Genomic DNA, 14354 nt, shown 5'->3' with positions numbered 1-14354 from the left:
TCAGGATTGACATTGGACAGACTTGGATCTACACTCTTAGCTCTGCCTGTGACTTTGGCCTGAACACTTGACCTCTCCTGAGCTTCAGCTTTCTCATCTGTTAGAAGATTGAGCTACATTCATGTAAAGCACTCACATCTTGCCTGACCCACAGCAAGCATCCGATAAACATTAGGTTGGGGATGCCACTTAGCTTCCCAGGAAAGTTCTGTTCTCTTTTGCTTCCCATCAATGTGCCCATGCACTGGAGGCATCAGAAAATGTGACAGCGCAGAACTTAACAGTTTTCCGGAGCACAGAGAACACTGGCTTTTTAGGGGAAAGAACACCAATATTTGTTCATATCGAAGAACAGCAGCCCTCACTGTTTATGAAGCACATGCTTCCCTCTGGGGCGGGGTGGAGGTGGGGGCACGGGGAAGGGGGTTAGGAAGCCCAGGGAATTGGAAGGCATAAAGGAAACCAGATTGAACTAGAAGGAGGTGAAAGACTGGCCTTTCCACCCCCACCCCGGCCCCTCTAGGAGGGTCCTTCTGTCGCCACCAGGGGGCCAAAGCCCCTTTCCCCCAGCTGGCCCACGAAACCCTGCTCTCCCCAGATCAAGAATGTGGGCTCGGGCCTTCCCACCCCGCTCCCTGGCTCCCCCACGCACGCACGCGCAGAAGTGGCTTCTTCTGGAGAGAGCAGCTGGCTCAAGTGCAGTTCTGCCGTTTTATTTTTCCTGGGATACTCAAGGGGATGTGGGAACAGCCACAGGTGTGGTGAGGGGAAGCCCCCATCTCCCCTCCCCAGCAGCTGGGGAAAGGGGAGCGGCCCAGGCGCCCTGGTCCTGGGTTGGTCCAGCCACTGTGGTCCCTGGGCCCGGTGGGCTGAGGGCTCAGGGGAGAGCCCCCGGGAGGGTGGGGCGGGCTCCTAGGCGGGGTTCGGGATTCTTCATAAAAAGCCACGAAGCTTGATTTCCCCACGAAGCCCAGCCCCGCGGGGTGGGGAGGGGGGTGTGGGGTGGGGAGAAGGGGGACGCAGAGCCCAGATGGGGGACCCGGCCCGGCCTGGCCCGTCGGGGGTGGGGTGGGGGAGTAATGGCAGAGATGGTGCCCGTGGGGAGCAGGTGGGGACGAAGCGTCGGACCTCGAGGAAGAGGGGTCCCGGTGGGGGCACAGGGCGGAGAGGCACGGCCCCCAGCCCAGCCCGGGCGCCTTCGCGTGGGGTCAGGAAGGTAAAAAACCCACGAGCGCGTGACGGGCAGCAGGGGCCGGGGCGTGCGGTGCCGGCGGGGCGGGCGCACGGGGCGGCCCGCGTTCACAGTGACCTCGACGCTGGGTGTACAGTACGGGTAGAAAACCGCGGGCCCGGGCCCGGGCTGGGCGGGCCGGGCCGGTCACAGCCTGGTCTGGGCCTCGGGGATGTAGATCTCGATGCTGTCGGCGCTCTCGGTGGCCGAGCTGTGGCGGAAGGAGGCGGCGCGCTTGGCCGCCAGGAGCCGCTTGCGCGCTTCCTGCCGCTGCCGGTCCACCGAGTCCAGGGAGCGCTCCTTCACCGGCACACCCCGGCCCCGCGAGGGCTTCTTTGGTATCGGCGGAGGGACCTTCTTCTCCTCCTGCCGGCAGAGGAGCGGCGCTTAGTTTGGGGGCGGGGTCCCGGCCGACTCCCCACCTCGCTCCCCCTCGGCCCCGAGGAGTTCACAGCGCACACCTCTAACTCGTGAGCCAGGCTCTCGAGAGCGCGTGCGGGCCCCCCCACCCCGAAGCCCCAGGGGTGCTTGTTCTGCCAAGGTCAAACTCACATTTTTCATCTTTTAAAAAAGGTGGACTCGTGCGCCCCCTGGTGAAACCGTTTTCGACCTCTCGCATCTGAGAGAGAAGGTTGGCTCCCTCTTGGGGAGTGGATGCTCTCCCTCCAGACCCAGGGGGTAGTGCAGCGCCCCTGACCCGGGCTAGGCAATGCGGGTCACATTCCAAGCTGTTGGGCCCCATCTCTATGAAGGTCTAGTGAGATGAGGGCTGAAGGTCCCCCCACCGTGCCTAGAGCCAAGCTGAGGGCAGTCTGCCATTCTGGCTCCCTCAAACTACAGCCGCAGCCACCAAAGAAAGGGGTTCTTGCAGCTCAGGCAGTGATGAGATGGTTCTTGCCTTGGAGCCAAGCAAAGGGCAGTGACCCAGAGGGTGGTCGTAGAGGGTCCCCATCACCTGTCCAGGTCTGCCTTGGCTACCCAGGGTCTCTTCTCCTGCCCTCCTCTCCCCCGCCCACACTCTCTGGGGAAGGGCATTTCCCAGGCTCTGCACTCTTGGCTTGAAGGGACCTCCCCCCACCTTAGGCTCCAGGAGTTTCCAGCTGTTGGCCTTGAGTTGCTGTAGCTCCAGGAACTTGAGGGTCACATCCTCGATAGAGAGCTGCAGGAGGTCCCAGAAACCCGCCAGGTCCTGGAAGGTGGGCACAGGGAACGCAGTGGGGTCCTGCAGTGGAAGGAGTCAGAGGGGAGGCAGCCAGTCAGAGAGGCCTGAGCCCCAGCCGGAACCTGAGAAAGCCCCACCCCACCCTCATTGTCCAGTTCAATCTGGGAGAGTGGAGTGGGGACCAGGAGGCAGGGAGACAAGAAAGAGCCCAGACCTCTCCATCATGGGCACAAACACCTGTGCTCACTTCCAGGCAGCCACACGCTCTGGGCATCTACCAGGCACACACACCTGGTGGGCTCTATGCCCATGAGCACTCACCATGCTTTGCTGACACAGCCGGAAGAACTGCTGAACCTTTTGGGACAGGAGAAGTTGTGTGCTGCCCACGGCACTGCGGATTTTCTCCAGGACTGGAGAGCAAAAGGAGATGGGGGAGGGGAATGATGCCTCTCCTTCCTCTGCCTCCAGGAAGTCTGCATGGGATGACTCTGACCCCTCTTGTTATCTGGCACCATCCATCCGTCTCCTCCGGCCCCTCTCCATCCCATATGCTCAAGATACTAACAAGCAATTCCTGCCCCACTTCACCAAGAAGACTGACTCCCCAGACACTGATGTTTCTTCCATCATATGATCTACATTTCTTGACTGGTTATCCTCCTGTGTCCTCTTCCCTCCCATGTCAGAGGACAGATGGAAATCAGCACCAGTCCAGTCCTACAGCCTTAGCCAGCCAGGCACTAGCTCAGTGATGCCTCGCTGGCAGAACTTCGTCACCCATCAGCAGGTGAGTCCTTGGTTCACTGAGAATTACCAAAGAATGAATTACCAAATTACCAAACGTCCCCGACTCATCTTCTAGTCACAATCCTATCAGCTTGAGGGTTCGGCAGTAAACCGTTGTCTCCCCTCACACTGGACCTGGCAGGCACCTCTGGCAGGACCATGTCTTCCTGGCTGAGTCTCCTTCTCCCAGGCCGCAGACAAGAGCTGACCCGCACACCGCCTCCCCCTCTGCCTGAAGTCCTGCTCTCACACCTGGATCAGACCTGGATTCCCAGCCAGTCCAGGTAGGAACAGGGGCTCCTGGAATCTCCATGGCCTTGGGCTGGTAGCGATCCTAGAAAGCCCAGCCCTTTCACCCGCTCACTTTCCCCAGTCCTAGCTCTGGCCTCTGAAGCTGCTTGCGCTTCCTTCCAGGAGCTCCCGGCATGCTGCCAGTGGGAGCCACCAAGGCCTTGGGTCACGCCGCCAAACAGAAAGGCACAGTCACGCCCAAGGTCCTCTCCTATCCCACCGCATTCCCAGCCACCGCCAGCCCCCGTGCCTCCGGCGCACAGAGTCCCCGCACTCACTCTCCTCCGGCAGCTCATAGTCCTCCGCCTCGCGCTCCATCTGCTGGCACCAGTGCTCCAGCTTCTCCACCTCCGCCCTCAGCATCTTGATGAACCACTCGCCATCCCGTGGGCAGGGGGACGTGCGGCCCGAGTCCGGGAGGCTACGTGAGCCGCGCTCCATCCAGGAGTCGCGGCGCCCGGACCCGGGGCCAGGGGTAGGGGCAGGGGCAGGGCCGGGCGACCCATCGGTGGCCGGCGGCTCGTACGGCAGTGGGTAGCCCTCGCGGTAGGCCCACTGGCCCTGCGTGTGGACCGTGCGGAAGACTGAGTAGGTGGGGGCCCGAGGCCCGGGCTGGGGCTCAGAGGCGTGCCTCTGGAAGGAGCGTCCGAACTGCAGGGCCTTGTCTTCTGTGGCCACGGTGGCCAGGCCGGCCAGGCCCTCTAGCTCCAGGTCAGCCTGCACGCCGGCTGTCACACTGTTAGAGCGTTTGAACCTCGCCCGCCTGGTGAGAGAGGAGGCGGTCATCTCTGCCCCTGCCCAGTCTCACCCCAGCCTCACCTGCACCCCAGGCCAAAAGGGATGAGACAGGAAACCTACAAAGTGATGGACAGTCATCCACCACCTTTAAATGGATCAGTCTTTGCCACCAGTGAGCACATAATATACCTACCTGAGGCACCGGTTCTGGACAGGGGTGATGGTCAAAACATTAAACCACACATACTCGATGGGCAGAGCAGAGGCTGGCATATACCCATCAGACAGACAAAGCCAAAGTGCTAGGGCGTCATCCTGCAGAAGCTGGGTTGAGGGGTGGACCAGAGGGGCCCCAGGAGGGTCCAGGGTGGTGGCTCTTCGCCACAAGCACAGAAGTATTTCAGCATTTTAACACTGTGTCTTTGCTAATTTATACCAGCTGTATGGGTATGTCCTTAGCTCTATGGAGAGACAAATCAGCTATGGCCCAGAGAGGCCCACGGTCACCCAGCTGCGAAACAGCAGAGCCAGAATGTGGACACAGGGCTGCCACGCACCACAGCCCAAGAACTCCCCACCACACCAGCTGCTAGAACATCAGGAAGAACTGTCTTAGAGCAGTTGGGGGAAGGGGGGTGGGCTTCAGCTGGGAGGACTTCTCCTCTAGGGATCCCATGGCTCAGCACAGAGCCTGGCCAGACAGTCAGCCAGTGCCAAGACAGCTGAATTAAGTTGTTGACAGGAATGACACAGGGCCTGGAAATTTCTTGTCTTTGAGTTAATAATATGCAAATCTTATGCAAAACAGAGTCAATTGGCCTTGTTCTGCCCCCCGCACCCCGCCACCTGACTGAGTTCAGTCAGAGTGAGGGCTCTTTTCTATGAAGAAGTCACTACTCCCGAGGGGCATGAGGTTGGGGTCAGACAACACTTAAAGTGAGAGTCAGGAGATGCAGGGGTGGCAGGGAGAGATGAATAGAAGTTTGCGGTCTGGAAATTCAAGGAGCAGGCAAGAAAAGCCCATGTGTCCTAAGCTACCTCCACTCTCATGGTCAGAAGAAAAAGGGGGTTGGGAGCTAGGTTTAGGGGCTCCTCCAGCTTCCTGGGAGACTCCCACAACCCCCACAACTTCAGCCTTCCTCTTGCTGCCCAGGCCTTCTTTCCCTGCCTGCTTCCCTCCAGCTGGCGGGCTGCCTGCTGGGAGCCTGTTGCCATAGAAACCAGGCCCGGAAGGATGCAGCAGGACCCAGGAAAGAGAGATGCACTCATGTGCAGTCTCCAACCAGCCCTATGTCCCAACCCCCACCGAGAGAGAGAGAAAGCAAGAACATATCCACATTGCGTCCTGCATGGTCTTCACCTTGCTGCCTGCCCTGTCTTGCCCTGATCAGGATTTCCATCGTTCTTACCTTGACTACTGGATCAGCCTCCTTTTAGACACCACTGCCTCCACTCAGTATAGCAGAGAAGAGCACAGGAATAGAAGGCAGACCTGAGTTCTAATGCTGGCCTTGATGCTATGTGCCTTTGGGAAGTCACTCACCTTCCACCTGGACCATCTAGTACATATATATATATATATATATATGTGTGTGTGTGTGTGTGTGTGTGTGTAAAATACATTATATGGTATATATGAATATATATTACATACAAACACACACACATATATGATATAAAATGATATGAATGGACCAGTACCATTGTCAAGGTACCTCGTTTCTCTAAAATTATACTTTGCAGGTGGGGGATGAGTGTAATAGGTGAGGGAGATTAAGAGGGACAAACTTCCAGCTACAAAATATTATAAATAACTCACAGGGGTGAAATGTGCAGCATGAATAATATAGTCAATACTACTGTAGTAACTTTATATGGTGACAGATGGTAACTAGACTTATCGTGGTGACCACTGCAATATATATTATATATATATATATATATATAGTGTATGGAAATACTGAATTTTTAAATAAAATTATAATTTTAAAAATTATGTCTTATACAACTATACCTATGCATATTTTAGGATCTGGGGCCCAACCTTCCCTCACCAATCCACCCAGGACTAGAGTAGTCTTTCTTTCTTTCTTTAATACTTATTTACTTATTTAGCTGTGCTGTGTCTTAGTCAAGGCACAAGGGATCTTTATTCTGCAGTGCAGGATCTTTAGTTGTGGCATGAGAACTCAGTTGCAGCATGTGGGATCTAATAATAGTTCCCTGACCAGGGATCAAACCTGGGCCCCTGGCATGGGGAGCGCAGAGTCTTAGCCACTGGATCACCAGGGAAGTCCCTGGAGTAGTCTTTCTGAAGCTGACCTCTGCCCAACTCATTCCCCTGCTCAAAACCCTTCATTGCTCCCCACTGCCACCAAGATAGAGTCCAGGCTTCCTGTGCTGATGTTTACTCTGGATGCAGTTCCCTCTGATTTCATCCAGCTTGCACCCTCTTTGCTCCCCGAGTAGATTCTCGTGGCCCTGACTTTAGCCTCTGCGCTTGCTATTCCCTCACTTGAAAGGGCCTTCCTCCTCCCCACCGCCTGTTGGTTCCCTGCTCAAGTGCCCTCTTCTGTGAGCCTTCCCTACACCATCCTCAGAACATGTCTCTCTCAGCGGTCTTCTTGCACACGGAGGCAATCCCACTCTTTAGGGCTGAAACGGCACCCACTCCAGTGTTCTTGCCTGGAGAATCCCAGGGACGGGGGAGCCTGCTGGGCTGCCGTCCATGGGGTCGCACAGAGTCGGACACGACTGAAGCGACTTAGCAGCAGCAGCAGCAGCAGGTGGCTCAGTGGGTAAAGAATCCTCCTGCTGAGCAGGAGACACAGGTTCCATCCCTGGGTCAGGAAAATCCCCTGGAGAAAGGCATGGTAACTCACTTCAGTATTCTTGCCTGGGGAATCCCATGAACAGAGGAGCCTGCTGGGCTACAATCCATAGAGTGGCAAAGAGTCAGACATGACTGAGCACTCATGCATGCCACTGTTTGGTTACATTTTTCTGTTTCTGGTGAGAGTTTTGTGTGTCTAACTGAACTGTTAGGATGCCCTTTGGCTTCCTTTGAATATTTTTGTGCTTTGAGCTCCAGTTAGTGTCTGGCTCCTTCAGTGCTCCAGCAATTGCAAACCACGCTGGGAAAGGTGGGGCTTGCCCCAGTAAATACATTAGTGAAGATATGCCTTCCCTATTTGCTTTCCTGTTACCCCCACGAAGCATGGACCTGTCCTTCAGTATCCCTGGGTCTGTGCCTTTCACTATCCTCTGAGAGGTCCTGAGAAGATCACTCTCTGTCTTGATGGAAATAGGCCACATAGTCTGGAACTTCAGAAGCCTGAGTGCTCCAGGCTTCATGGTTCTCAAATCAGTACCTCAAGGAGCTCTCTCATCGTGTCTACTTGAAGGAAGACCAAAGAAATTGAGGAGCTTATAGGATTACTGGAAACACAATCTTTACCAACACTTCCAGCCAGGAGCCAGAGATTTGCACAGCGCAAGCAGGAACTGGTCATCCTTGAGCAAGTGGCACTTACAACTAGCAATGTAGGACTTCCCTGGGGGTCCGATGGTTAAGAATTTGCCTGCAGGGCAGGTGTTTGATCGCTGGTCCAGAAAGATTCCGCAGGCCGTGGGGTAACTAAGCCCACGCACCACAACTACTGAGCCTGGGTGCCTAGAACCTGTGCTCCGAAACAAGAGAAGTCACCGCGATGAGAACCGCGGGCACACCAACCAGAGAGCAGCCCCCGCTTGCCGCAACTAGAGAAAACCTGCCCGCAGCAACAAGACCCAGCACAGCCAAAAATAAATAAATGATTTTAAAAATAAATAAAACTAGCAATGTGGGATAAGATTACCCAAGAAAAGAGCAATGGAACAAAGATGCAAAGGCATTTCAGGGGCTGGTAGAGACAGTGTAGCCCCAGATGTGTCTAAGCCAGAGAGGAAAAGGAAGAAAATCAAGAGAAAGTCACCTAAAAGCAGAAAGGAGACCAAAAAAGTGGGGAGTCCCCCCAAAAAAGGGTCTCAAGAGGGAATGAGCAGCCAACTGGAAAATGCAACCAACTGAGAATGAAATTAGGAGAAGGCGATGGCACCCACTCCAGTGCTCCTGCCCGGAAAATCCATGGATGGAGGAGCCTGGTGGGCTGCAGTCCATGGGGTCGAAAAGAATCGGACACGACTGAGCAACTTCACTTTCACTTTACACTTTCATGCATTGGAGAAGGAAATGGCAACCCACTCCAGTGTTCTTGCCTGGAGAATCCCAGGGACGGGGAAGCCTGGTCGGCTGCCATCTATGGGGTCGCACAGAGTCGGACACGACTGAAGCGACTTAGCAGCAGCAGCAGCAGAGAAGGAAAGGTGTCCACCAACTTGGCAACATGGAAGCCACTTGTGATCAGGGCAAGAGCCAGTTTGGTGGAGTATGAGCAAGATGCAGAGGCAGGGGGCTGTGAGAAGGAGTGTGTGCCTGAGTGCTCAGTCGTGTCCGACTCTTTTCGACCCTATGGACTGTATGTAGCCCGCCAGGCTCCTCTGTCCCTGGGATTCCCCAGGCAGGAGGTGGAGAACACCAGGCAAGACAATGGGCTTCCCCGGTGGCTCAGCGGTAAAGAATCTGTCTGCAATTCAGGAGACACGGGTTCCATCCCCAGGTCAGGAGGATCCCCTGGAGAAGGACATGGTAACCCGCTCCAGTATTCTTGCCTGGGAAATCCCATGGACAGAAGAGCCCGGTGGGCTACAGTCCATGGGGTCTCAAAGAGTCAGACAGGACTTAGCGACTGAACCACCACCACCAGGCAAGACAACTCTTCCAAAGAGCCTGGTAGAGAAGGGAGGAAGAGAGAAGGCAAAGTACTTTTAAGGAAGGGATAATATGATTATCTGGCAATTATATCTCAATAGGACTGGGAGGAGGGACATTTTATTAAGGATGGTTCTCACATGCTATATCTCTAAGGGGCAGGGAGAATAATGGCCCTCCAAAGAAGTCCATGTCCCAATCCCCACAACCTGTGAATAGGTTACCTTCCACAGCAAAAAAAGACTTTGCAGAAATGACCACATCAAGGATCTTGAGATCCTGCACTCTCCAGTTGTGTACATTTTAGTCAAAAGAGTCCTTATAAGTGAAAGAGGGGAGCAGGAAAGTCAGCATCAGAGAAGGCAATGGGGCAACAGGATCAAGGCTGGAATGATATCATGTGAGGACTCTGCCCGCCACTGTTGGCTCTGAAACCAGAAATGGGCTACAAGCCAAGGAACGCAGACAGCCTCTCTAAACTGGAAAAGGTGACAAAATGGAGGCTTGCCAGAGACTCCAGAAGGGATCAGTCCTGCCAACACCTTGATTTTAGCCCATTGAAACCCAGTTCAGACTTCCAACCTCTAGAAATGTAAAATCATAAATATGGATTATTAGATGCTGCTAAATTTGTGACTATATATCCTGTCAGCAATAGGTAACAATGCAATTTGTAAAGAGAAGTCAACTGAAGCTAGAGAATAGAAAGGCAGTAATCCAAGGACCAGATATGAGGGGAATAAATAAAAACGAATATCCTCTGAGTAGTTAGCATGTGCTAGAGCACTTTATATGCTTTAATCAATATGCTCAATCATCACATTAGTATCAACCCTACTTACAGGTGAGAAAAATAAGACTTAGAGAAGCTAGGTGACTTCCTGAGACCTGGTAGTATCAATTTAGGGCAGTCTGTCCACAGCGGCCAACTCTTAAACCATGACACTCCACTGCTTTCCTAGGATTGAGGGAGAGGGGCAGCCTTAACCAGAAAGGCAGATACCTCAAGCCCTGAGACCAGACTGTTGGAGAAGGCAAGGGAAGAGATGCAAGCTAGAGGTTGGTCCAGAAGTGGAAAGAGATCCCACCAGATGACCTCAATTGTTACAATAAAATACGCAGGGACGGGACTTCACTGGAGGTCCAGTGGTTAAGACTCCATGCTTTAACTACAGGTGGCACAGGTTTGACCCCTGGTCAGGGAACTAAGATCCCACTTGCCACAAGGCATGGCCAAAAAATAAAATATAAATTAAAAAAATAATAAAGTAAGCAGGGCAGTTGTCTGCTGGAGATTAGGGGGTAAGGAGGCTGGGAGAGGAAATGAGAATGAACAGCTTTTGGGGATGCAGGCTAGCAGAGTGGTTAAGCATGTATGCTCTGGAGCCACACGGCCTAGGTCCAAAGCCCAGCTCTATGGTTTGTGCCTCAGTTTCCTTATCTGTAAATGAGAACGATAACAGTACCTATTCACAGGAGTGTTACGATAAATCTAAAAAATTTAACAGCACCTGGCCTGCCCATTGCAAATGTTAGCTATTATATGGTAAGGCAGGAAGGCTTGTAGCTTGCACTTAAAAGAAAGGGAGGTGGACAAATAAAATAATGGGAGTGTAGCACTGAGAACCCAGCAAGACCATTGTAGTTACTGATTATCATGATTGCTTTTGATCATTTCCATCTGTTCTCCCACAGCACTCTGAATAAAACCTCTTTTATACTCCATATCACACTGCATTATAGTTGTGTATTTGTATATCTGTCTCCCTTATTCAATCGGACAGTTCCTCAAATAAACGTTGCTTGAGTGGTAGGTTGGTTGGTTTGTTGGTTGGAAGGAAGGATGGCAGAGACTACGAATCACCCTTCAACATCCATTGCCCTTCTCCCTTAATTATAGAATCCCACAGTTTTAAGTTAGACACATGGCCACTTCAAATAAAGATTCTTTTACCAATTCCCCTTGCAGCCAGGTGCAGCATGTGGTTAAGTTGTAGCTCAGGGGATATAAGCAGAAGTAGAATGTGCAACTTTCAGAAAATGTTCCTAAAGGGAAAGGGTATGCCCTTCTTTGTTCCTTTCTCCTCCCTGCTGCCCAGAATGCAGACATGATGGCTGGACCCCAAACAGCCATTTTGGAACATGAGATGGAAGCCAAGTACTGAGGATGGAGAAGCAATAAGGTAAAAGAAGACTGGGCCCTGACACCGTGTAGCACCCACTAGCCCCCAACTGACTCTCTGGACTTCCAGGCAAGAGAGAAATAAACTTCTGTCATATTTGAGTCACTGTCATTTAGGGATTTTCTATAGCTCACAGCCAAACCTAATTGTAACTCTAACAGATCCATTTTCAGGGCACTGAAGTGCGGGGCTTATGCCCCTATTTAGTTCTGGATCTGGCAGTATTTGCTGCAGTCTTCACCAACAGCTGCAAACACAGGATAGAAATTGGCTTCAGTTATGAATCACCATTAACTCATAACAATGCCTTTCACAATATTTTCTCCCCAAGCCTTTTAACACGGTTGAGGAGGCCTTCTCCCCTCAAGTCCTTTAGAATGACAATGTCACATTCCTGATGCTTCTGGAAGCTGTCATCATGGTTACTTCTGGAAGATGTTTCTACTGTGGTTCTCTAAGGGATAACAAAAGGCTCTGGGAAGAAACTGGCTTATCCCACGAGATGCATTGTCCAAGGAATGCTCAACTTTCTAGGAGTTATCAAGTGGTTTTGCTAGGAGTATTTGGCAGCAGACTGGCAGGGGTGGGAGGGAAAATGGGCCTGGAGATTTCAGCAAGGCTCAGCCATTGTACCAGCTCCCTCTCTGAGAAAGCATCCAAGAGCTTAAGCATATAATCAATCAGGGATCCCTGAGTCCACCATCCCTAGCCTGGGGGCTGTCTCCCGACCTCCACCCAAGTGGGGCTAGGATGGGAGACTGAGAATCATGACCATCTTGGAGTTGACAGCAGAGGACTAGAGGTGGTGTCCACCCCCCAGTCTTGTGGCCAGTCAGCAACTCACTGCTTTTGCAGGACTGCTCTTGGAATATAACATCATGAAGATGGATGCATCCTGTTCTTTCAGCACATTCCCTTCACAAGTCGCAGTGCCAGAAATGACCATGATACTAAGAAAGGGGTGGACTTCCTGCACAGAGTTCGCCAGGTATCCCTAAGTGGGCATTTGGATCTAAGCAGGGTTGTCAGATAAAATACTACAGGACTCTCAGTTAAATTTTAATTTCAAATAAATAACAGCTAATTTTTTAGTATATGTCTCAAGTACTCTTTGGGAAATACTTTTACTAAAAATAATTCACTGCTTATCTGATAATCAAATTTAATTGGCTAATATAGTGTTTTCTACTCATGTTTTTTCTTTTGTTTTGTTTTTGCTAAATTTGGGATTTAAGATAAGATCTTAGTGGGAGAGATCTAGAAGTGGAAGCTACAAGGGGATCCCATGATTGGAGAGAGTCAGAAGTAAAAATCACATGGTTTCGATGTTCTCAGAAGGCCCTAGAACAGACTTCTGATATTCAGCAAGGACATTTGATGCATTCTTTTATCAAGGCCCAGAGTATGCTGGGTCTGGAAAGACAGGTGCTGTGGGATGCTCTGAGACAGGGCTGGTAACTGTTTCTTAACTATGCTCTCTCCCTCCTTCCCACCACAGAGTCTTAGCACCTGCTGGTCCTTCTGCCGGGAACGCTCAGCTCCCACTTCCACCTTGTTGATTTTTGCTCATCCTTCAGGTCTCCACTCAAATGTCACCTTCTCCGCAATGGGGAGTCCATGCCTGACCCCCATGATGGGTCCAAACCCCGTATCACACACTCTCACAGTGTATATACCTCTCCTCTGAGGCTCCTGCAGTTATACTTCTGCATCACTTAGGAGGTTCTTAGATTAATGCAGCAGCAAGCTTCACAGTGCAGGGTTGTGTCTGGCTGGGTCCCCCTCTGTATCCTTGGTGCCCAGCACAAAATATAACACAAATACCAGGGATACAATTAACGCCTGTGGACAAATGAATCTTAGGTGGGGGCATGGTGGAGATGGAACTGAAGGGGCACCAACCCCAACTCCTGTCTGTCTCTAAGCCAGGCCACCGCTGCTGATGAACAACAGCAAAGACCCACAGGCAACTCTCAGGTGTTATGGGCAATAAATCTGAATTTTTCGCCCAAAAGGTTAGCAGAGAACCCCTGCATGGCAGAAAAGGAGAAACTTTTCCTCCCCTGCCATTTTTAAAACCAAAGTACAGAGAGAGAAAGAGAGAAATACTGGGACCAGTGAGACAGGAGCAAGGACAAGAGAGTCCAAGAAAACTTGGTGGCAGCGGGTGGGGGGGCTAAGCCTGGATGCATGCCTAGAACGGCTGCTGGTACTCATGGCTCACTTTTACGTACCAGTTGGGACATGGTGTGTGGTAAGTCAGACTTTGAGTGCCAGGGACATAAGGGACAGAAAGGACAGCGCAGGCGCATAACTAAGGATGCCTCCAGCAGACATACAAGCGAACCTGGCCAGAAAGATGTGCCAGATTTCTTCTCTCCCCACCTGTCACCCCCTCCGGATTCCCAATGTGATCACCTGTCCCAAGCAATTCAGTTCCTTAGACATTGATCCAACACCATCTCCCCTCTCCAACCCACCCCTCCAAACCTCCCTGAGCACCTACAAGAGGACAAGGAAGACCTCAGTCTCTACCTGTCCCCACCCTTCCTGACTTCACTCCAAATGCTTCCAAAATCAGTCCACTTCTCTGTCTACTGTTCATGGCCTAGTCCAGACGACTGATCGATGTAGTGGACTGAACCAACTTAAGAAGTTCCCACCCACCACCCCCATTCACATAGAAATGCTGGATCAAGCAAAGCCCAAAAGGTGGTTTTGCTACAATGCCAAGCTTGAAAATAGGAAAGAGACAACTTCAAGTATCAGAAACAAAGAAGAGATTCAAAATCTGAGTGGTGAACAGGAATCTCAGCCAAGTGAGCCACAGGAATACGGGCCAGACATATGCTACAGGCTAGATGGTAATGCCCAGGGAGGATAAAAGGAGACACCCTGAGCCTGTGCATCCTGGGGACCTGGAAGGAGACCCCATGAATAAAGCCAGCAGCCAAAAAAAAAAAAAAATGGTTGTTTCATTTACAAACGCAGACTAAAAGACTCATGTCATGATTCAGGTATGTGGCCTGGAAGCAGGATGCTGAAAAATCAGAATATTAAGGCTGCTCTGTGTGTGGGTGTGGGGTCTGAATGAGTAGTACCAGTGAAATACAGAAACCTCAAGCTGAGATATTAACTCTAAAACTGGTC

General features: G+C 51.8%; 1 protein-coding gene and 1 long non-coding RNA gene across 2 annotated transcripts in view; one reads left to right on the top strand and one right to left on the bottom strand.

Moving 5' to 3' along the window:
• Nucleotides 1-697: 697 nt before the first annotated feature.
• The window catches only part of DLGAP3 (DLG associated protein 3), a 62000-nt gene continuing 48343 nt past the window's right edge, over nt 698-14354 (bottom strand). Inside the window, exons 9-12 of the mRNA XM_070368475.1 lie at nt 3752-4236; nt 2715-2806; nt 2310-2453; nt 698-1597 (exon numbers count right to left, since the gene is read on the bottom strand). Of these exons, the coding sequence (XP_070224576.1) occupies nt 1379-1597; nt 2310-2453; nt 2715-2806; nt 3752-4236 (940 nt within the window). The 3' untranslated portion in view covers nt 698-1378. The remainder of the gene's footprint in view (nt 1598-2309; nt 2454-2714; nt 2807-3751; nt 4237-14354) is intronic.
• LOC138987263 (uncharacterized) lies at nt 2815-3730 on the top strand. Its single transcript, XR_011463757.1, has 3 exons — nt 2815-3183; nt 3325-3466; nt 3597-3730. It is a non-coding gene; the product is annotated as an uncharacterized lncRNA (long non-coding RNA).

Source organism: Bos mutus, chromosome 3, assembly GCF_027580195.1.
Source record: "Bos mutus isolate GX-2022 chromosome 3, NWIPB_WYAK_1.1, whole genome shotgun sequence".
NCBI classification, from domain to species: Eukaryota; Metazoa; Chordata; class Mammalia; order Artiodactyla; family Bovidae; genus Bos; species Bos mutus.
This window is presented reverse-complemented; position numbering and strand designations above follow the sequence as displayed.